The sequence below is a fragment of the Geotrypetes seraphini genome, chromosome 4, assembly GCF_902459505.1.
Source record: "Geotrypetes seraphini chromosome 4, aGeoSer1.1, whole genome shotgun sequence".
In the NCBI taxonomy this organism is placed as follows: domain Eukaryota; kingdom Metazoa; phylum Chordata; class Amphibia; order Gymnophiona; family Dermophiidae; genus Geotrypetes; species Geotrypetes seraphini.
This window is the reverse complement of record NC_047087.1, coordinates 128,213,742-128,237,276: the sequence shown is the minus strand read 5'-3', so window position 1 is coordinate 128,237,276 and position 23,535 is coordinate 128,213,742. Positions and strand designations below refer to the sequence as shown.

The 23,535-nt window shown below is 44.0% G+C and overlaps 1 protein-coding gene across 1 annotated transcript in view; it reads left to right on the top strand.

Moving 5' to 3' along the window:
* Window positions 1-23,535, top strand: part of LCA5L (lebercilin LCA5 like) — a 153,610-nt gene that overhangs the window by 58,693 nt on the left and 71,382 nt on the right. Inside the window, exon 4 of the mRNA XM_033941841.1 lies at window positions 6,528-6,618. Within this exon, the coding sequence (XP_033797732.1) occupies window positions 6,528-6,618 (91 nt within the window). The remainder of the gene's footprint in view (window positions 1-6,527; window positions 6,619-23,535) is intronic.

Below are 23,535 nucleotides of genomic sequence, written 5' to 3'. Positions count from 1 at the left end.
CCTTTCATCTGCTAGAGTACTTGGTCCACCCTGCTGAGGAATAGTTTAGGGCTATAGCATGTCCTTCCCTGCCCTACAACTGTAGCAAGCTCCTGACACACCTATACTGTGGGAGCACCCTCCTAACCAACAGACTTAAAGGTAAACACATGAATAGTGAATCTCCCCCTCCCCCCATTTATCTTCTGAGCAGGGACTCTGTAGGAGAGTAGCCTTGAAAAGGTCATCATCAGGCTTTGAGTGTGAGCTAACTCCCTAAGCTGGAAGAGGGAAAGAGCAGGAGATAAGCTCCTGCCAACATCAGGCTGTGAGTGTGAGCTAACTCCCCAGGCTGGAAGAAGGTAAGAGCAGGAGAGAAGCTCTTGATAGCCTTGAAAAGACTGTGAGTGTGAGCTAACTCCACAGGCTGGAAGAAGGTAAGAGTAGGAGATTAGCTCCTGCCAACATCAGGCTGTGAGTGTGAGCTAACTCACCAGGCTGGAACAGGGTAAGAGCAGGAGAGAAGCTCCTGCCAATATCAGGCTGTGAGTGTGAGCTAACTCCCCAGGCTGGAAGAGGGTAAGAGCAGGAGAGAAGCTCTTGATAGCCTTGAAAAGACTGTGAGTGTGAGCTAACTCCCCAGGCTGGAACAGAGTAAGAACAGGAGAGAAGCTCTTGATAGCCTTGAAAAGACTGTGAGTGTGAGCTAACTCACCAGGCTGGAACAGGGTAAGAGCAGGAGATAAGCTCCTGCCAACATCAGGCTGTGAGTGTGAGCTAACTCACCAGGCTGGAACAGGGTAAGAGCAGGAGAGAAGCTCTTGCCAGCCTTGAAAAGGCTGTGAGTGTGAGCTAACTCCCCAGGCTGGAAGAGGGTAACCTATCATGTGTAATGTGTAGTATGTGTAAATATGCGATAGCAGTTGGTATATTCAAACACAGCACAAATGTGGCATATTTGGCATCAATAGCTGATACATCCCATCATTTGCCTTGCCTTGGATGAGGCCTTCTCTACTTGTTTGGCAGCCTTCATGTCTGCACTGATGATTACTCCCAAGTCTCGTTCTTCTGAAGTCCTAGCTAGTGTTTCTCCATTTAAGGTGTAAGTTTTGCATGGGTTTCCGCTGCCGAGATGCATGACCTTACATTTCTTAGCGTTGAAGCCCAGCTGCCAAGTCGAGGACCAGTTTTCCAACGTAAGCAGATCCTGCGTCATACTATCCTGCAGATTGCTTTCACTTACTATATTACATAGTTTGGCGTCATCGGCGAATAGTGTTACTTTACCCTGAAGCCCTCGGGACAAGTCCCTTATGAATATGTTAAAAAGGAATGGACCCAGGATTGAGCCCTGTGGCATTCCGCTAGTCACATCCGATGTCTCAGAGAGGGTGCCATTGACCACCACCCTCTGAACTCTACCACTCAGCCAATCATTAACCATGCAGTTAGTGTCTCACCTAACCCCATCGATTTCATCTTGCTTAACAGTCTACGGTGTGGGACGCTGTCAAAAGCTTTACTGAAATCCAAGTACACTATGTCCAGAGATTCTCCAGAGTCTAGCTTTCCTATTACCCAATCAAAGAAGCTGATAAGATTGGATTGGCATGACCTACCCTTAGTGAATCCATGTTGACTGGGATCCCTTAGATTCCCCTCATCCAAAATCGTGTCTAATTTACCTTTAAGTAGTGTTTCCATGAGTTTACACACTATTGATGTGAGACTCGCTGGTCTGTAATTCGCAGCCTCTGCTCTGCAACCCTTTTTGTGCAGAGGAACGACGTTAGCTGTTTTCCAGTCCAGGAGGACTCTCCTCTTACTTAGGGACAACATCACCATATGGTCTTCCCTCTGGCCTCACAACAGCCTCTGAACACAAAAGAGGCGAGGGAGATGTGGCCATTGTTCGTGCCTACAAGGCCGCCCACGCCTCTGCTGCTGCTGAAGCTTGCCTACTACTCCTGCTACTGGTCTCTGCTGGGGGGGTGCCTTTTCATGCACATCTTATGGTGGGTGGTCCTCACCCTGTGGCTGTGCATGTTCTACCTCTATCAAGAGGATCGCTAGTGGTGCAGCACAGCTGTAAATAGCCATGACTTCCTGGATGCCTGAGCTTCCTGTCCTGTTTTATTGGCTGAAAGTAGTGTAAGGTGATGTCATCACATGCAGTACCACGCGTTAGTTACCTTACACAGCGTGCGTCATAAATAAACTGTTAACTACACCTAATTTCGTGGCGTTAAACAGGGACGCGTTAAAGCCAAGCTACACGTCTGGCTAGATCACGCGCTACATAGTTTCTGTGACCCGCATACACCACACCTTCGTTACACCCCTATCTCTGCCGAGATTCACATTAGGACATTAGCGCGTGGATTGCCACGTGATAATACATGATTTACCTTACGCACCACCTAGCGCGGCCATAACGCGTGCTACTCTGCGAGCTAATGTCCTAATGCACCTTAGTAAAAGGAGCTCATAGTCTAAGCCTGTTACATTAACAGGTGCTAGAATGTCTGTCTTTCTTTCTGTCTCTCTCCCTGCCCCCGTCTATCTTTTTCTCTTTCTTTCTTTTTCTGTCTCTCCCTGCCCCATCTATCTTTTTTTCTTTCTTTTTCTGTCTCTCTCCCTGCCCCATCTATCTTTTTTCTTTCTTTCTGTATCTCTCCCTCCTGCTGTCTATCTTGCTTTATTTCTTTCTGTCTCTCTCCCTGCCCAGACCCTCACTGAAGCAGCCTTCCAGCTGTGCCAGCTATGAGATCCCTTGCCCTTTCCTCAATCCAGCTGTGGCCAGCTGCCCACACACACCTGCCCAGCTACACAATGGGCAAATGCGTCTCATTTCCCCTCTGAACCCATTTGCTCACCCTTGGTGCTGGATCGTCACCTGATGCTGCTCCGCAGGAAGCTCACGAACTGCTAGATCCTTCCACATTCCTCCGCGCTTTCACTTTCTCTGGGGGGGAGGGCTCCTTTAGCCCTCGCTCACCGAGGTGGTGGTGGCCCACCCCATCCATGTACTCTCTCTCTCCTACCTGCCCTCCAAATGCTTGCTTCTCTCACCCACCCAAAGCCTCTCTCTCTAGTGGCTATCCCATGTCTCTCTTCTCCTTACTAACCCAGGCCCCAACTCCCAATCAGGCATCTCAATTCCCTTGCTCCTGCTACCAGGTAGCCATCTAACCTGCCGGTTCCTTCTTCATGGTGTCAACAATTGAAGTAGGGCACTGAAAGCTGGCTCCTGTCGTGCGCTGAGACGCTTCCCTGCTCGGTGGTGTACTGTGCATGAGGAAGCACGGAAGCACAAAGCATGGAGGCATGGATGCATGGAGTTTCAAGTGCGCATGCTTACTAAGGGTTTTATTATAGATGTGGGTAACTGAAGCATCATGAGTTAAATTGACTTGGCCAAAGTCACAGTGAGTGGGATTTAAATGCTGGTTTTCTTTTTGTCCATACTAGCCCATTCCAGAACAAGTGGATTATGTCTGTCAGTAAGTGGATGGAGACAGAAAAACAAAGTAGCTCCAAGTCATATAGGATCCTCAGTATCTTTCTCTGTCTCCAAGGGGATGATTGATGGACTGTGTAGCTCTTCTTTGGTGCTTCTCAGCAAGCTCCTGACCCAATGGTATCTGGATGTCAGTTAAGCATGGGGTATCCTAGTGGAAAAGTCTAGTTCTCTTTAAATCTCCTAAAGCCTTGACTGGAGCTTGGGTGACATTCAGTGGTGCCAAGTCCCTCCCCCTCACATTTTCACTGTTTGTCAGTTATTAAAGAGTCTTTATAAAGTAAAAGGGCTTAAAATGCTGTTTCTACACCCATCTTATTTGACTTCAGTGTGGTACTTTCAATTCCAACCATCAAAATAAGGGCAGAAAAATCTTCTGCCCTATGGGACTTTCATTTCTTAATTTCTAATGCTTTATTTCTGATTCATTTCCTTGCCTTTTTTGGCAAAGCTGATGAACTGTTCACGATCATTCTTATTATGGTTTTAGTTTCTAATAATGTTTTAACATGATTTTTTTTTTGGATTATTTGTATGTCATGATGATTCTGTTTTTAAATTATGTATGTAACTTTGTGAACCATTTAGTTATAAATGGTATAGAAATTTTTAAAATAAATAAATAAATAGATATTTCTTAGAGCTTTAGATAGATGACAGGAGCCTATGAGAGACTTTTACAGATTGTGAGACCAATTCCTGCATTTTGCTGGAGTTGCTGAAGTTACGGGCTTGTACAAACTGGTTTCAGTTCAGATGCTGAGATGCTAATGTGAGTGTATAGATTTCTTGCTGTGAAGTTTCTCAAGGACCCCAACCAGTGCTGGAAAGACAATGAGCTATTTGACCATGCTGAAAGCAAATGCAAGTCAGCAGGACACTCCATCCGGGAACCTAAGAACTGATAAAGTGATGCCAGGCTAATGCACTAATACTGATGTACCCGTGTGAAGAATGGAAACTTCAAGAAGAAAGTTCCAGAAGCTATGCCTGTCCAGGGCCCCCCAGGGAAGAATGGAGGCATGGACTAGGAGAGAATTAGATAGGCAGCTGGTCTGCTCCAATAGGGTGATACATATTCACAGCCAGGGGAATGGTCTAAGACAAAGATACTTTCTGTATAAAACCCTCATGCTTTGGCAGAGTTTCTTTAGAGAAGCTGCGCCATACTTACAGAAATATGCTGGCACTGTTTGTATGAGGGTTTTTTTTCTCTCTCCATTATATATGTCCAAACTGATTTATTTTTGACTTACCAAATGCTGCTATAATACTTATTACTAGAATAAAAAGTTATTTGCTTTGGAATATACAATGTAATCCTTTGGGTTTTATTTTTGGCTTTGGGTTTTTTTCCCTTCACGACGGATCCCCTGTGAGGTAAAATAAGCAGCCTTTTAATTCAAGATGAAGAAGTTTTATTATGTACATTTGCCTTTTGAATCATATTACTGTTGGTGGCTTCCCCAAACTTTGGTTGCTTTTCTCCTCAGTGTTTTCTGCTCTGAGTTTATTTCATCTGATTTTGGAACAGCTATGCTACAGTGAGGACTGCAGCCACTGTCCCATGCATCTGGCTGTTGCATATGTGCCCAAAAATAGACAATCCAGAAGTGGTGAGCAGCTTGCTAGCTCACTTGTACAAAGCAGCTAGATAGATTAATTGTGCAATATACCCAGATGCTGCAGTTAGGTCACACCTGAGGCTGCGGAAACTGTGGCATAGGGTGGTGTAGAGGTCCGGATTTTACTAAAGTAAAATCTGGTAACCCTAGTCTGTGCTCTTAACTCTGCTGTTTTTTTCTCCTTCACTTTCTGCCCTACATCCACATCCATCTTTGGCATTAACCTTCAACATTCAACTTTCTTCCATTTTTCTGCTTCCTTCTCAATCTGTCTATTTTTCCATGTCTTCCCCTCCTCTCCATCCATGTGCACCATCTCCTCCCTCTCTCTGCCATTCCCCTCCTCTCCATCCATATGCATCATCTCTTCCCTCCTTCTTCCCTATTCCCATCAATCCTAAACAGCATTTCTTCCATCTCTTTTCACTTCCTTACTCCCCTCCTGTGTTCTGACATCTATCTTCCCTCTTCCTATGGTCTGGCATCTATCTTTTCTCCTTTCCACAGTTTGGCATCTATCACCTCCTTCCCTTCTCTCCTCCCCCCTACTGTTGTCTGGCATCTCTCTCTCCTCCTTCCCTCCCCCTGTCCTCTGATCTGGTATCACTCTCTTTCTTCTTCCACAGTCTAGTATATCTATCTCTCACATTCTTCCCTTCCCTTCTACCGTGGTCTGGCATCTGTCTCTTTCCCCACCCCTCCTCCTTCTCTTCCAGAAGTGGTGTTAGGCATCGTAAGGTGCCTCCATAGGCGGAATAATGGAGGCATTTTTAAAACATTGCCTCTTTATTGGTTTTTAATTGGTGGAGCCAATTAGTGTACTGATTAAACCAATATAACTAATTAAGGTAGGTAGTGGTAGGGCGCCAACCGCTGCCTAACTTTGGACACTGTTTACAGAATGTGGGCCTACCTGACTTATCCCCACCACACTTCTACGGATGCAGGCACCACAAGACTTATGTATCCTTTTGTCTGACTTGAATGAGTGGGGTTCTTTCCTATCCTATTTTTAATGGCACTTTTCTTATATGTTAACTTTTAAAATGTAAATTATATTGATCCAGTGGTATATCGAGCCTAAATAAATAATAAACAATATAGAATATGCATATAAAATATACCGGTATGCAAAACCACTGTGGGTATACCTCAGAAAGGCAGTATTTCAAATCCATAACACTTTACTGGCTACTGGTAAATATACTAGTATAACGTCCTTTGAAAACTGACCCCTCTGTAACATTATTCTTTGTATTTATAAAAGCAACAACAAAACTCCTATTAATTTCTGGAATATGTTGTAGATAAAAGTAACTTTATATCTTTGGAAAGCTATCATTTAATATGCAGTTGTGAAAACTATTATAACCAAGGAAATGCATCTGGCTTTTTCATAGGAAAAAGAAAGAGAAATAAGTATAAAAAATATCTATGCAAACCAAATGCAGAAACACCTACAGAAGGACAAACCTATACTTCAGCACAAAGGTACTGTGTATCAAAAAGGGGCATTTTTTAGTCTGTAGCCCTGTTCTTTTAATTGTTGTATTTTCATTTAAACTTTGATAACATTTATAGGCTCAAATCTCCAAATTTACTAACAGTTGTTTAGTGTTAGACTTGTCAGCTTCATTCCATTCGAGGATAGATATTGAGGATAATTCTGTAGAGAGAATTTTTGTTGAAATCAAGTGAGAATTAGCAATACAAGACAGGTCTTGTCAAACCAATGTCATTGGTTTCTTTAATAAAACCATATCCATAGTTCTGTTACATGCAGTATACACTTTGGAGGTGTGGCCTAGTAGTTAGAGCAGCTGCCGAGCACCCTGAGATTGTGAGTTCAATTCCCACTTTATCTCCTTATGACTGGGCAAGTCATGTAACACTTAATTACCCCAGGTACAAAAATAAGTACCTGTCTAAAATATATAAACTGCTTTCATTGTGTAAACCACACAAAAGTGATATATCAAGTTCCATCCCTTTATTCAGGAAGTATTAGAGATCTTTTTTTTTTTCTCCCATCGCTGTTAAATGAGGCTAATTCTTGGTCATGTGATGTGATGAGCCCAGCAGGACGTGTTGTTGCTGAGTTCCTAATCCTTGGTACCACAACAGGATGACACTAATTTTATTGCCTAAGTAGAGGGAATAATGCAATATGTTCCCAATTTGGTGTTTCTGAGATCTTTTTCTCTACTTAGGCAATAAAATTAGTGTCAACTTGTTGTGGTACTAGAGTTGCATAAGTTGACATATATCTTTCACTGTTACTACTGATCCTTGAGCCTCATCTGCCTTCATCCGCCACTTTACTCATCACAGTGGGGGCGTTAACCCGCTGATATTTATATGGACAGATTTGTGCTTTGATCTGACCAAAATATGACTGCTAAATCATTGCACAAAGAAAAAGAAAGGCAAAAGCAACATGACGACAAGATGGCAGGCTCTCTGAGGGACTCAGCCTTTGACAAGGTACCCCATGAGCGACTACTTAGGAAACTGCAAAACCACGGGGTGGAAGGGGATATAAACAGATGGATTAAACACTGGTTGGCAGGCAGAAAACAAAGGGTTGGGGTGAAGAGACAATACTCGGACTGGCGGAGGGTCACGAGCAGTGTTCCACAGGGGTCGGTGCTCGGACCGCTGCTGTTCAATGTATTTATAAACGACTTGGAAACGGGGACGAAGTGTGAAGTTATAAAATTTGCAGACGACACCAAACTCTGCAGCAGGGTTAGAACCGCGGAGGAATGCGAAGACCTACAAAGGGACCTAAACAAACTGGAAGAGTGGGCAAACAAATGGCAAATGCGATTTAATATAGAGAAATGCAAGGTCATGCATATAGGGAAAAAGAACCCGATGTTCAGCTACAAAATGGGGGGATCGGTGCTAGGGGAAAGCAACCTTGAAAAGGACTTGGGTGTGCTAGTGGATACAACAATGAAATCAACGGCACAATGTGCAGCAGCCTCAAAGAAAGCAAATAGAATGTTGGGTATTATTAAGAAGGGTATCACAACCAGGACGAAGGAAGTCATCATGCCGCTGCATCGAGCGATGGTGCGCCCACACCTGGAGTACTGTGTCCAGTATTTGTCGCCGTACCTCAAGAAGGACATGGCGATGCTTGAGAGGGTCCAGAGAAGAGCGACGAAAATGATAAAAGGCATGAAAAACCTTTCATATGCAGACAGGTTAGAAAGGCTGGGGCTCTTCTCCCTGTAAAAGCGGAGACTCAGAGGAGACATGATAGTGACTTTCAAGATCATGAGAGGTATCGAGAAGGTAGACAGAGATAGATTCTTCAGACTAATGGGGACCACAAGTACAAGGGGGCACTCGAAGAAGCTGAAAAGGGACAGGTTTAGAATCAATGCTAGGAAGTTCTTTTTGACTCAGAGGGTGGTGGACACCTGGAACGCACTGCCGGAGGTTGTGATAGGACAGAGTACACTCCAGGGTTTTAAAGAAGGATTGGATAAATTCCTGAAAGATAGGGGGATTGAGGGATACAGATAGAGGTAGAGATGGGATATAGAGAGAGTATAGATAGAGACCAAGGGGGATTTAAGGGTTCAGACAATGATCACCGTACAGATCATGGGCCTGATGGGCCGCCGCGGGTGCGGACTGCTGGGCGCGATGGACCTCTGGTCTGACCCAGCAGAGGCAACTTCTTATGTTCTTATGTCTCTCTCATCAGACCACATCTTCACAAAAAGTGGAGAAAAGACCTTATTGTTGCCCGTAATCACTATGAAAAGGAATCCAGTCCTTCACCATGTCATGTCAACACTTTAACCTTTATGGTTAAAAGGGAAAATACATCACGGGTCAACAAAAACTGCACTAATGCAAGGTTAATATTTACTATAAATGTCCAAGATAAAATGTTCCATCTCTCTATTCCAGTGTTGATCACCATAACTTCTTGAGCAACTCTTCACATGATAAGTCTACTGCATCATGTAGACAGTTTACTGCTGGTATTGCCTAAAGGACTGGACTTCAAACATATATCCTGCATTACCTTTTTTGTCTTTCTCCTTCTAAAAAAAAATTAAGAGAGACAATGAACAAGAACACTTCAGTATATGCTTATCAGTGCCCTTCAAGCGCCTTTCAGCAACATATCTGAAGACTTCCTCTGGATACATATCCATCATTTTCTCACTTCATGAAGGGCCTCATGATGTCAAAGCCTCTAAGCCAACCTTTTCCAATTGCTTAAAACCCTCAGGTTGTTCTCTTCATTTGGTGAAGTCTCTATTTGAAACACTTATGATGTCATATCTCCAGCACTTTACTTAGACAGTAGACTTCTCCATTTGCACTGATTCAGCGGATTCCAATCACTAATACATGATCCACTTCACACAACATTTTCTCAAGACAAAGTTGTCGTCTCACTCATCTCAACTTCCTACCAGAGGTAGTCTCCAATTTTCATCTCAATCTATAGAATAACTGGCACATCCAACATTCCGGAACCAGAGGAAATAGAAAATGGAGATCAAGATAGCAAGCTGGTCCAACTAGAGGTGAGCCAGGAGGATGTCCTCAGGCAGATAGACAAGCTAAAGAGCGACAAGTCGCCAGGTCCAGACGGCATACACCCAAGGGTGCTCAAGGAATTAAGGAATGAAATAGCAGAGACACTTCAGCAAATATGCAACCTATCCCTAAAAACTGGAGAGATCCCGGAGGACTGGAAAATAGCTAATGTCACGCCCATCTTCAAGAAGGGTTCAAGGGGCGACCCTGGAAACTATAGGCCGGTAAGCCTCACATCGGTCCCAGGAAGATGATGGAGGCGCTGATTAAGGACAGCATCTGTGATCATATCGAAAAAAATGGACAGCTAAGGTCGAGCCAGCATGGGTTTTGCAAGGGTAGGTCGTGCCTCACAAACTTGTTGTACTTCTTTGAGGGGGTAAATAACCAGGTGGACAAAGGTGAACCCATAGACATAATTTACCTAGACTTCCAGAAAGCCTTCGATAAGGTACCACATGAGCGGTTGCTCAGGAAGCTATGGAATCACGGGGTGCGAGGGGAGGTCCACCGATGGATCAAAAACTGGCTGGCAGACAGGAAGCAGAGGGTTGGTGTAAAGGGTCACTACTCGGACTGGCAAGGGATCACAAGCGGGGTTCCTCAAGGGTCAGTGCTGGGACCGCTCCTGTTTAACATATTCATTGACGACCTGGAGGCGGGAACAAAATGTGAGGTCATCAAATTCGCAGATGACACCAAACTATTCAGCAAGGTTGAAACCACGGTAGATTGCGAGGATCTCCAAAGGGATCTTACGACACTGGAAGAATGGGCGAAAAAGTGGCAAATGAGCTTCAATGTAGGGAAATGCAAGGTCATGCATATAGGGAGAAGGAACCCGATGTTCACTTACAAAATGGGGGGATCAATGCTAGGGGTCAGTAAGCTGGAAAGAGACCTGGGAGTGATGGTAGACACGACATTGAAGGCGTCGGCACAGTGCGCCACAGCCTCGAGGAAAGCAAACCAAATGTTAGGTATCATTAAGAAGGGTATCTCGACCAGAACGAAGGAAGTCATCCTGCCACTGTACCGGGCTATGGTGCGCCCGCATCTGGAATACTGTGTACAGTACTGGTCACCGTACCTCAAAAAGGACATGGCAATGCTTGAGGGAGTCCAGAGAAGAGCAACTAAACTGATTAAGGGTATGGAAAACCTTACATACACTGACAGACTGAAGAAGCTGGGGCTGTTCTCCCTGGAAAAGCGGAGACTCAGAGGAGATATGATAGAGACCTTCAAGATCTTGAGGGGCATCGAAAAGGTTGACAAGGACAGATTTTTCAATTTGAAAGAAACCACAAGAACAAGGGGTCACTCGATGAAATTGAAGGGGGGACAGGTTTAGAACAAACGCAAGGAAATTCTTTTTCACACAGAGGGTGGTGGACACATGGAACACCCTTCCGGAGGCCGTGATAAGAAATAGCACAGTACAGGGTTTCAAGGAAGACCTGGATAGGTTCCTGGAGGACAAAGGGATTGAGGGGTACAGATAAGAGCAGTGGAAGGTTTAGAGATAAGTGTAGAGGTAGGTATAAAATTAGTCAGGGACCGCTGCTCAGGCAATATGCCTGATGGGCCGCCGCGTGAGCGGACCGCTGGGCTGGATGGACCTCTGGTCCGCCCCGGCGGAGGCGACTACTTATGTACTTATGTACTCTTCTCTGGACCACATTGTCTTCCTGGGAGAACTGTACTTCACTTATTGGATTGTAAACCTGCCTTGGATTGCTCCCTACATTGAACTACGCCTTTCCAAACTACAACTCATCTGTTACTGTCCTTTAATCCGTACAGACTAGGAGCTTCAGTAATCAAGAAGTCAATCTCTCCATAGTCAACTGACATTGGGAGGGAAGGCACTCACGCATGTGTGGTACAGGCAGTTTTGAAATTTCTAGGAAGTTAAAGTACAGTACACTTTTGCACTGTCCATACCGGGCTCCGTGGATTACATCACCCATCTGTGAGAATATCTACCTGCTGTCCCTGGATAACATCTGATAAGGTAAGTAACAGTGATTTTTATGTTGCTTATCCTAGGAATAAGCCGTGGATTTCACCAAGCCCTAGGAACCTCTCTTTTAGGAAATTATCCAAATCTTTTTTTAAACCACGCTAAGCTAACTGATTTCACCACATTCTCCAGCAACAAAGTCCAGAGTTTAATTACACATTATGTGAAAAAATATTTTCTCTGGTTTGTTTTAAATCTACTACTTAGCAAGAACATAAGAATTGTCATACTGGGACAGACTAAAGGTTCATCAAGCCCAGTATCCTGTTTCCAACAGTGGCCAGCCCAGGTCCCAAGTACCTGGCTAGATCGCAAGTAGCTTCATCGCATCCCCCTAGTCCTAGTATTTTTGAAAAGCGTAAACAAGTGATTTACAGCTACCCTTTCCACTCCACTCAGTATTTTATAGACCTCTATCATATCAGCCCTGAACCATTTCTTCTCCAAGCTGAAGAGCCCTAGCCACTTTAGCCTTTCCTTATAGAGAAGTCGTCCCATCCCTTTTATCATTTTCTTTGCCCTTTTCTAATTCTGCTATATCTTTTTTGAGATACGGCAACTAGAATTGCACACAGTATTTGAGGTGTGGTTATACCATAGAGCAGGGGTAGGGAACTCCGGTCCTTGAGAGCCGTATTCCAGTCGGGTTTTCATGATTTCCCCAATGAATATGCATTGAAAGCAGTGCATGCAAATAGATCTCATGCATATTCATTGGGAAAATCCTGAAAACCTGACTGGAATACGGCTCTCGAGGGCCGAAGTTCCCTACCCCTGCCATAGAGTGATACAAGGGCAATATAATTTTCCATTCCTTTCCTAATAATTCCTAACATTCTATTTGCTTTCTTAGCTGCCGCCGCACAATGAACTAATGGTTTCAATGTATCCTCAATGATGGCATCTAGATCCTTTTCCTGGGCAGTGTGGAACCCTGCATCATGTAGCTATAGTTTGGGTTCGAGGAAGTTCTTTTTTACCCAGAGGGTGGTGGACACATGGAACGCACTTCCGGAGGTTGTGATAGGCCAGAGCACATTACAGGGTTTAAAGGAAGGTTTAGATAGGTTCCTAAAGGATGAGGGGATTGAGGGGTACAGATAGATGTAGAGGTAGGTTACAGAAATGGTCAGGAACCACTTCACAGGTCATAGACCTGATGGGCCGCTGCGGGAGCGGACCGCTGGGCGCGATGGACCTCTGGTCTGACCCAGTGGTGGCAACTTCTTATGTTCTTATGTTCTCTTTCCTATATGCATCACTCTGTACTTGCTCACATTAAACGTTATCTGTCATTTTGATGTCCAATTTCCCAAGATTCCCTTGCAATTTTTCACAATCCTCTTGTGATTTAACAATTTTTGTCATCAGCAAATTTAAATTATCTCATAAGTTATTCACATCATTAATAAATATGTTAAAAAGCACAGACCCCTGGGGAACCCCACTATTTATTCTTCTCCATTCAGAATTTTGACCATTTAAACCTACTCTGTTTTCTGTCTTTCAACCAGTTCTTAATCCATAATAGGACATTAGCTCCTATCCCTTGACTGGAACCTAGGCATCTTCGGCTGCACTAGGGAGATCAAGTTCCTGGATGCTGTAGGCGATTTTCTCCTGGAACAACATGTGAAAGAAAATACATGTAAAAGAAAATACAAGAGGAAATGCAATTCTAAACTTAATTCTAAATGGAATGCGAGGACCGGCACAAGGTGTAGAAATAGAAGGGACACTGGGAAGCAGTGATTACAACATAATCCGCTTCAACCTGGACACAGAGGAGAAACATCAGTCCAGAACGATGCCCACAGTGCTAATCTTTCGAAAAGGGAATTACAAAGGGATGAGACTCATGGTGTGGAAGAAGATTGAGAAGAGGATAAGCACTGTGAAAACGCTTGAGCAAGCTTGGTCCCTTTTTAAGGACACTGCCACTGAGGCGCAAAATCTATATATACTGCGTATCAAAAAAGGATCCAAGAGGAAAAAGAACAAAGAACCGGTGTGGCTCACTGTAGAGGTGAAGAAAGCGATCAGAGACAATAAAACTTCGTTTAAGGATGGAAAAGGTCAAAAACGGATGAAAACTGAAATAAACACAAACAACATCAACGCAGGTGCCATAAGGTGGTAAAAGGGGCCAAAAGAGACTACAAGGAAAAAATAGCCAAGAAGGTGAAAAACTTCAAGCCGTTCTTTCGATATATTAAGGGGACACGACCCGCAAAGAAGCGGTGGGACCTTGGATGACCATGGAATAAAGGGAGTGCTAAAGGAGGACAAAGAAATCGCAGACAAACTGAACACATTTTATGCATCTGTATTTACCAAAGAGGATATACACAGCATACCGGAACCCATCAGACTATATGCTGGAAATGAAGACAGGAAACTGATAGAGTTGACGGTCAGTATAGAAGAGGTATGCAAACAGATTGATAGGCTTAAGAGTGATAAATCCCCGGGGCCGGATGCCATTCATCCTAGGGTCAACAAGGAACTGAAAGGGACTATAGCTAAACTGCTTCAATTGATAGCCAATCTGTCGATCAAATTGGGAAAGATTCCGGACGACTGGAAGCTGGCGAATGTTACACTGATCTTCAAAAAAGGTTCGAGGGGAGATCCAGGAAACTACAGATCGGTGAGTCTGACCTCAGTACCGGGAAAGATAGTAGAGGCGCTGATAAAGGACCGCATCATTGATCACCTTGACGGACACGGTTTAATGAGGACCAGCCAGCACGGTTTCAGCAAAGGCAGATCTTGCCTGACGAACTTGCTGCACTTCTTTGAGGGAGTAAACAGGTGGATAAAAGGCATTTCCCACACAGGAAAGCTAGGGACCTCCCTCCACTTCAAAATCACTGAGCTCTGGAACAACCTTACCTCCCCTCTTCGGAACTTGAGCTCTCTCCAAGTTTTCTGCAAACATCTGAAAACCTGGCTTTTCTCAAAAAATGTAAGTTTCCCTCCAACTTAGGAATCAAGGAAACTCTTATATCTTGACATCCCAAGTCCTCTAAATTTTCTTCGCACTTCTACCTCTAACCCTCTGTTGTAGTTCCTTCCTATTTCGCCTACTGTAAACCGCGTCGAGCTCTACGAACGTGGAGATGATGCGGTATACAAACCTAAAGATTAGATTAGATTAGATAGACAAGGACAACCTGATCGACATTGTATATCTGGATTTTCAGAAGGCGTTCGACAAGGTTCCACATGAACGACTACTTCGTAAAATTGCAAGCCATGGAATCGAGGGTGAAATACTCACATGGATTAAAAACTGGCTGGAGCATAGGAAACAGAGAGAGGGGGTAAATGGACAATACTCGGACTGGAAGAGTGTCACCAGCGGGGTGCCGCAGAGCTCGGTGCTTGGACCCATGCTCTTCAACATCTTTATAAACAATCTGGACATTGGTACGATGAGTGAAGTGATTAAATTTGTGGACGATACAAAGTTATTCAGAGTAGTGAGGACACAGGGGGATTGTGAAGATCTACAAAGTGACGTAATCAAGCTTGAGAAAAGGGCATTGACATGGAAAATGAGGTTCAACGCAAATAAGTGCAAAGTGATGCATGTCGGTAACAAAAATCTCATGCACGACACAGGATGTCCGGGCAGTACTTGGAGAGACCTCCCAGGAAAGAGACTTGGGAGTTCTGATTAACAAGTCGATGAAGCCGTCTGCACAATGCACTGCAGCAGCAAAAAGGGCAAACAGAATGCTAGGAATGATAAAGAAGGGGATCACGAACAGATCGGAGAAGGTTATCATGCCGCTGTACCGGGCCATGGTGCGCCCTCACCTGGAGTACTGTGTCCAGGACTACTACTCGAAAGGGTCCAGAGAAGAGCAAATAAATGGTTAAAGGGCTGGAGGAGTTGCCGTACAGTGAGAGATTGGAGAAACTGGGCCTCTTCTCCCTTGAAAAGAGGAGACTGAGAGGAGACATGATCGAAACAATCAAAATACTAAAGGGAATTAGTAGATAAAGACAGACTGTTCATACTCTCCAAGCTAGGGAGAACAAGAGGGCAATCTCTAAAGTTGAAAGGGGATAGATTCCGTTCAAACGTAAGGAAGTTCTTCTTCACCCAGAGAGTGGTGGAGAGCTGGAACGCTCTTCCAGAGTCTGTTGTAGGGGAAAACACCCTCCAGGGTTTCAAGACTAAGCTGGACAAGTTCCTGCTAAACTGGGACATACGCAGGTGAGACTGGACTCATTTAGAGAAGAAGAGAACAAAATGGACAGCAGACACAGGAAAGAGAATTAGTTGAAGATAGAGAAAAAGCAGAAAGAGAAACTGGGACCAAGATGATTTTAAAAACAAAACATCCAGACAACAAGGTAGAAAAAATTGTTTTATTTTGAATTTATTAACTGGAATATGTTAGCTTTGGGATATGTGCATCACAATTATTTTTGTATTCAGTGGCATAGTCATATACAGCTGATTTGAGAGAAGGACTGGAGCCCACAATTAGTGGATGGGCACCAAAGTTTCTCCCTGCCTGAGTGCAATTGATAAATACTTGAGCTATTGGGGATTCCCAAGCCCAGCCACCTGAAGACATCTTCCTCCAGTCTGGCAACCCAAAATCTCCAAGCTTTGTAGCCAATGGCAATATTCTCAAGCTTCCACTGCTTTCATGCATGCATGAAAGCCGAGGGGGTAGGGAGGAGGGAAGGCAGAAGCTCTGCAATATTGCTGCCAGATGCAGAACTTGGGAAGTTGGAGGGGGAGGAGGTGGCTGTCAGTTGGTGAGGCTTGGGGATCCCTACTAGCTACAGCAGGGGAGGTGTTCATTTTGAGGGAGCCTAAGCTCAAAGTGGGAGGCCCAAAAATGCAGTAATATTTACCCTGACTGAACAATCCTCCACCTGCATCAGCATCCCCGCTCTGATGAGGTTCACCTCTGAAGAGACTCACCTTAGCTGTAATAGAAGTGAATGGGAGAACCAGGAGTGCACATCCTGCTTATCAGAGTGGGGATGCAGAAATCTGTGGCTGCTCCCACTGTCAGCAGTGCACATGGAGGATCATTCAGTCAGGTTAAGTATTACTGCTTTTTATGAAGGTTTATTATTAGATATGTACATCTTCTATATTAGTGAGTGCAAATTTGGGACCTGCTCAACCTTTTTTTTGCTCATCAGCTATTGTTAGTGTTTGTGCGCCCCCAGAAATTTTTTTTCTTCCAATGTGGGCCAGGAAAGCCAAAAGGTTGGACACCCCTGCCTTAAGAGGAAATATTAATAACACCCAGAGGGAGCTTACGGTGGTTAGTCTATATGGGTGCTCCCAGGCAATCTTGTTGTTTAATGGGTGGGGTAGAGGGAGGGATAATGGGGGGTTATTTTTATGGATTTTTGATGTGTAAGGTTTTAATGTCACTGGTATGTAATAATGATTTTTCAGTTTATTTTTTGCTGGGTTCTTTTTACTATAATCATAGAATGGAGTTAAAACTGTTTTCACTAAATGTCAACAGACTTAATCACCCAATTAAGCAGAAAAAAAGTTTAACTTTTTTAAAGCAACAGGAGGTGGATGTATATTTTATACAGGAAACACATTTATCTGCTAGTGAGTCAGCCAAGTTGGAAGGAGGGTGGATCAAGCATAGTTTTTTTTGCTCCTGCTGTGGGAAAGAAAGCTGGGGGTAACTATTCTAGTAAATAGAAAATGTTCAGCTATATTTAAGGTAGTATCAGCAGATTCCATGGGAAGATGGATTCAGGTGCACATGAACTCGGGGACAGATATCTTGACATTTTTTAATATCTATGCCCCTAATTCGAACCAGGCTGAATTCTTTAAAACTCTTCAACAGATGATTCTACCACTGGCTTCTTCTAATTTAATAGTGGCTGGGGACTTCAATACTGTTATGGATCCATTGTTGGACAAACAACCCAGTAAGCTGATAAAATCAATAGGATTAGATAATTTAGTGCAGTCCTGTGGTTTAAAGGATATATGGCGGATCTTTCATTATTATGCTCGGGAATTTTCTTTCTGTTCTCATGTACATAAATCATTTTAATGAATAGATTATATTTTTGTTTCAGACCAATTCACTCAGCAGGTTACTAAAGCCGGCATAGACTCAGATCATGCCGGAGTTTGGATTGAATTCAAACTTGGTGAACAAGATTGTAATAGACCTGTTTGGAGATTCAATAATACATTGCTTACAGATCCAAACTTTCTTGAAGAATTTCAATTAAAAATGAATGAATATTTTCAACTTAATGCATTAGAGGAAATCTCTTTAGAAACACTCTGGGACACTTTCAAAGCTACCATGAGAGGGCAAATTATTTCATTTTTGGCACACCGTAGGAAACAATTAAAATATGAATTTTCTAATTTGGAACACAATATTAAGAATTTAGAATTACAATTGGTCTTGAAATAGGAACAAACTATTCTACAGGCTCTGTTGAAAGCTAAATATAAATACAATGAGATTTCCTCACAAATGGCCAGGAAAGATTTGTTTTCTCAAGGGAGGGAGACCAGCCTGAGCATAGCAGAAAGAGATAAAAGCAGCCATCCAGTTGGAGATGATTCACTTGGAAACAGGATGCCTCAACTTATTCGTATCAAAGGAGATGAAAAGTTGAGGAGCAGTTCTGTGAGATTGAATGCGTTGCAAGTAGAAAGCCAAAGCATGTTTACAGTCCAGAGTATGAAGTGCTATTTCTCCAGGATGAGAATGAGGCTTTGGAAAAAACATTGGAAGAATAATGGATTGATTGAGATGAAATTCTGAAACCTCTTTAGGTAAGAATTTTGGATGAGTATGGAGGACCACCTTGTTATGATGGAATACTGTAAAAGGTGGATCTACCACTAAAGCTTGTAGCTCACTAACACGTAAACAGAGGTAAGTGTAATTAGAAACACTTTCCAAGTGAGATATTTCAAATGAGCCGAATCTATTGATTCGAATGGAGGCTTCATCAAATGAGTAAGAACAAGATTGAGAAACCAAACCACTGGAGGCGGCTTGAGAGGTGGTTTGACATTGAAAAGTTCTTTCATAAATCTGGAAACCACAGGATGAACAGAGAGGGGTTTCCCTTCAATAGGCTGATGAAAAGCAGCAATGGCATTTAGGTGGGAACACGTCACCCCTTTTTACCACAAACTTCATTGGCTACCCTTGGAATCCAGAGTCCTATTCAAATTCGCCTGCTTCTGTTATAAAACAGTATTTGGCCTATCTCCAAACTACATCAACCCTCACTCCTACCTGAATCGCATAAACAGGCACTCCCACAGAATTCATTTGTTCGCCTTCCCCTCCTTAAAACTATGTCACTCCAAAAGATTCCTTGACAAAATGTTCGCCTTCCAAGCTACCAAACTGAACCCATGGCTAGCCCAAATGGTCCTTGAGGCTCCCACCTACCTTAGGTTTAGAAAATTACTCAAAACTCACCTATTCCATGGACAAGACCTCTAACACCCCTCCTCAAAGAACCGTAACCTCCTTCTTCCCCCTCCACCATGCTACCCAGCCTACCCACCCCAACCCTCTCCCCCCTGACCTACTCGTCCCTTCTCTCTCTAACCTCAACTACTTCGTTGCTTCCAACTTTTGTTCAATTGTTGTGAACCACTTGTAATTTTTGATAAACAAATATGAACCGCCTAGAACTCCCTGGGTATGGCGGTATACAAAAATAAAAAATAAAATAAATCTAGGTATGGAAAGACTTGAAGGCCTTGCGTCCGCACTTCGTGAAGACCCTGGGGGATGAGGCAAGTCCAAAAGGAAGAACTTGGTATTGAAGATGGAGATTCCCCACCCGAAATCTCAGGAATCTGTGAGAGGCTGGATGAGTATAAGCCTCTTTGAGATCTAGAGAGCATAACCAATCCCCTTGATCCATCAGGGGGTACAGTGTTAGAAGAGAGAGCATCCAAAACTTTTCTTTGACAAGAAATTTGATGAAGGCTCTGAGGTCCAGAATAGGTCACAAATCCCCCGTCTTCTTTGGTACTAGAAAATAACGGGAATAAAAGCCTGTGTCCTGTTGGTTCAAGGGAACCTCCTTGAAAGCTCAAAGGTGAAGAAGAACCTGAGCCTCCTGAAGAAGAAGGAGATATTGTGACATGCTGGAAAGAAACTCTCTTGGAGGGAGATCTGGTGGCACTTGAAGGAATTGAAGTGAGTAACCCTCCCGAATGATGGTGAGAACCCAGAAGTCTGATATAATCTGCTCCCACTGTTGGTAAAAGTGATGGAGCCGACCTCCCATGGGTAGGAGAGAAGTCTGATGGGTGCAGGTGGACATTATGATGAAACTTAGATTGTCAAAAAGACTGTGCCGGCTTAGCTGCAGCAGGAGTCTAAGGTTTTTGTTGATGCTGTTGCTGCTGTTGTCTTCTAGGTGGAGGCCTGGAAAAAGCCGGAGTAGACTTTTGAGGGTAACGACGTGGAGGTGGCTTAAAGGCTTAGCAGCTAGAGTTTTATCCTTAGACCGAACCAAAGAAGCAAATGATTGCTGATGTTCAGACAGACGCTTAGTAGCAGCCTCAGTGGAATCGTCAAAAAGCTCATTACCTTGGCAAGGTAAATTAGCTAGACGATCTTGTAAATTGGGATCCATGTCCACAATGCGTAGCTAAGCCAAACGACGCATTGCCACAGCAAAGGCAGTGACCCTAGAGGACATCTCAAAGGCATCATAAGTATCTTGGAGCATGAAAAGATGTATTTGTGAAAGGGTCTGTTGAAGTTGTTGAAATGCAGGCAGACAATGCACAGCCAAGTCAGGAAAAAAGTAGGGCAAGATTTTAATGCAGTACTTTAAGTAAGAAGTAAAGATGAAGTTGTAATTCAGGATTCTATTCGCCATCAGGAAATTTTGATAAAGACGGCGTTCAAATTTATCCATGGTGCGTCCCTCCCTGCCTGGAGGTACTGCAGCATAGACCTTAGTGGGATTAGATTTTTTTAAAGAGATGATTCCACCACCAAGGATTGGTGAGACAATTGTAGCTTCTCAAACCCCTTGCAAGGAACCGTATGGTAACGAGATTCCATTTTAGAGGGAATAGCCGGAATTGAATAGGGAGTCTCGAGATTCCTGAGAAAAGTTTGTTTCAATACAGGATTCATTGGAAGTCTCAAGGTTTCCTTTGGCGGATGAGGCATCTCCATTTCGGCCACATATTCAGGAGTATACTTAGACTCAGACTGAAGAACAAGCTAAAGAGCCTTACACATATCAAAAATGAATCTTGAAAAAGATTTTGATTTTGAGGCCGAAGACTCCTCAGGAGGCGAAGAGGAGCGAGACCTAGGTGCCGCTGAGTAGGATGGAGAGGCTTCTCTGGAGTATTGAGAAGGCATGTCTGTATCCAACGTAATCACAGAAGAAACTCTGCTTTGTGATATAGGTGGAGTCAGAGAGTGCTTACATTTCAGAAGCCTCGATGGAGAAGTCCCAGGAGTACGAGGAATTGAGAGCCTCGACTCATGCCTCGTAATCGAGGGAGCAGTGCTCGACCTGGACGTGCCTCGAGGTGGAGAAGCAGGAGGCGGTGAAGGCTTCCAAGGTCGAGACCTATGCCTGGGCTTCAAAGGGGTCTCGATGGGCCTCGACAATTGAGGCATAGGAGACTCTGTACCCCTCTGAGACTCTTTACTCTTACGAAGAGACTCTTTACCCTTTTTCAAAGCCAAGTGCCTCAAGGACGAGGTATGCTTCAAGTAATGCCTCGATGGAGGTTTGTCTACTTCTTCACCAACAGGATGAGTAGCCGGAGACTCGGACTTGGAAGGACGAGGCGAGGAGTCACGAGAGGACAATGGTTGAGACCGATGAGGCCTGTCTCGAGATGCCTCTATAGAATGTTCAGGCTGGCTCGCAGGGAGCAGGGTCGAGGCAGGAGCTAGCTGGGCTAAGACTGAGGTAAGCTGCGTGGTCAATATGGCTTTCAACATGTCCTTGAAGACAGGCATCGAGACCAATGGATCTGGTCTAATAGGTGCAGCAGTGCGCTCCATTGAGGGCGACCTCGAAGATGATTATTCCCTATGTTTGGAGGCACGCTTGGATGGAGGTCTCGTAGAGGCTGGCACGCCTGCACTCGTTGCCTGGATTGCCTGAGACTCAACTGGAGGCTTCTTAGGTAGTGTACTGTGGAAGGAAGAGACTTGCCTGAGGACGGAACCTTAAGAGGCACAGCAGACGAGGCCTTCAAGGTCGAGGATGACTTGCTCGAGTTTGAGGTCTTGGAAGACGAGGCCGCCACTGGGGTCGAGGCCTTCTCCACAGATTGCTCCATAGGACCAAAAAGCTCAAGAATCTTGGCACAATGTCTGTGAAGGGCTCTTTTCTGAAGGTTTGCACAGTGTGGGCAAGACTCAGGACAATGTTCGGGTCCTAAGTACTGTATACACCAATGATGAGTGTCGGTCAAAGAAATGGCCCGGCTACACTAGCTACACTTTTTAAACCCAGTAAGAAGCCGGGACATAGACGAAAACACAGCTGCAGCTGAACGAGGGCCGGTGGTAGGGCCTAAGCCCAAGGGCCGCCGGATAAAAACCGGCGGAAAAAAAGTTAAACTTTTTTTAAAAAAAATAAAAGAAGAAAGAAAACCGCGGTACGAGAAGGCAACTAGAAAACGGCAGAGCTATAGAAACAGGACTTCTTGGCTCTGTGGAAAACTAAGAACTGAGGAGTCGCTGAGGAGACGCACACCCTAACTCGGGCGGGAAGGTACTCGCACATGCACGGTGCAGCACTTGCAAACCTTTTGAAGTTCTACAAGCAAGTCTGCTTGCGAGGCTGTCCACTGTGGGACTCCGTGGATGACATCACCCACATTTTGAGAATATGCTGCCTGCTTGTCCTGGGATAAAAATGATTACTTATCAAAGGGGAAATATTAAGTTATTTCAATTAACATGGAGTCCGTTGACTAACTTTATCAATAATAATTGACTGATTATAACTTATACATCCAAGGGGTGGGTGGGAGGGATGGGGGTTTCTTTGACTCTTACAGATGTTAACATGCGGAAGGTTATTGATGGAATCTATATTTAGTTATTTGGGTGGGATGGCGGGCGGGGTAAAAGTGTTTTTGAAAGTTGAAAGTGTTTTATCTGGATTTATTATATGTGCATCTAATTGTTAATGCACTGTTGATAGTGTGGTAAATCAATAAAGGTTTAAAAAAAAACAACCAAAACCCTATTACTTATTGAATCCTGAAGATTTCTAAATTATGTACATACACAGTCGAGTCACATTATTATGACCATCTGATAATATCCAGAATAACCGCCTCTGGCAGCACAGATGGCAGCCAGAGGCCGTGGGAGTGACTCAATAAGATGCTGGATGGTTGCTAGAGGTATCTGGAGCCATGCAGACTGTAGTGCATGTGACAATTGCTGATGGATGCAATAGATTCAGTCATTAAACATGCCAATCAAGGTGGTCTCAAATGTGCTCGATTGGGTTAAGGTCTGGAGAATTCTGAGACCAGGGAAGTAACTGGAAGTCTTGGTTGTGCTCTGCAAACCACTCGCAAACAATTCTGGCGGTATGACATCGCATTATCCTGTTGAAAGATCCCATTGGCCATAGGGAAGACTGTCAACATATATGGCTTCTGTGTTGTTAGGCAAACCTTTCTCCTTGTCAATCTAGGTAAGTCTAGTTCCCTGCCCATAGAACCAAATACTTGAGTATTCATTGGTCTGCCCCTCCCCCTTCTATCCTAGCCAGTCTAGACAGGATTTTTCCCTCAAAAT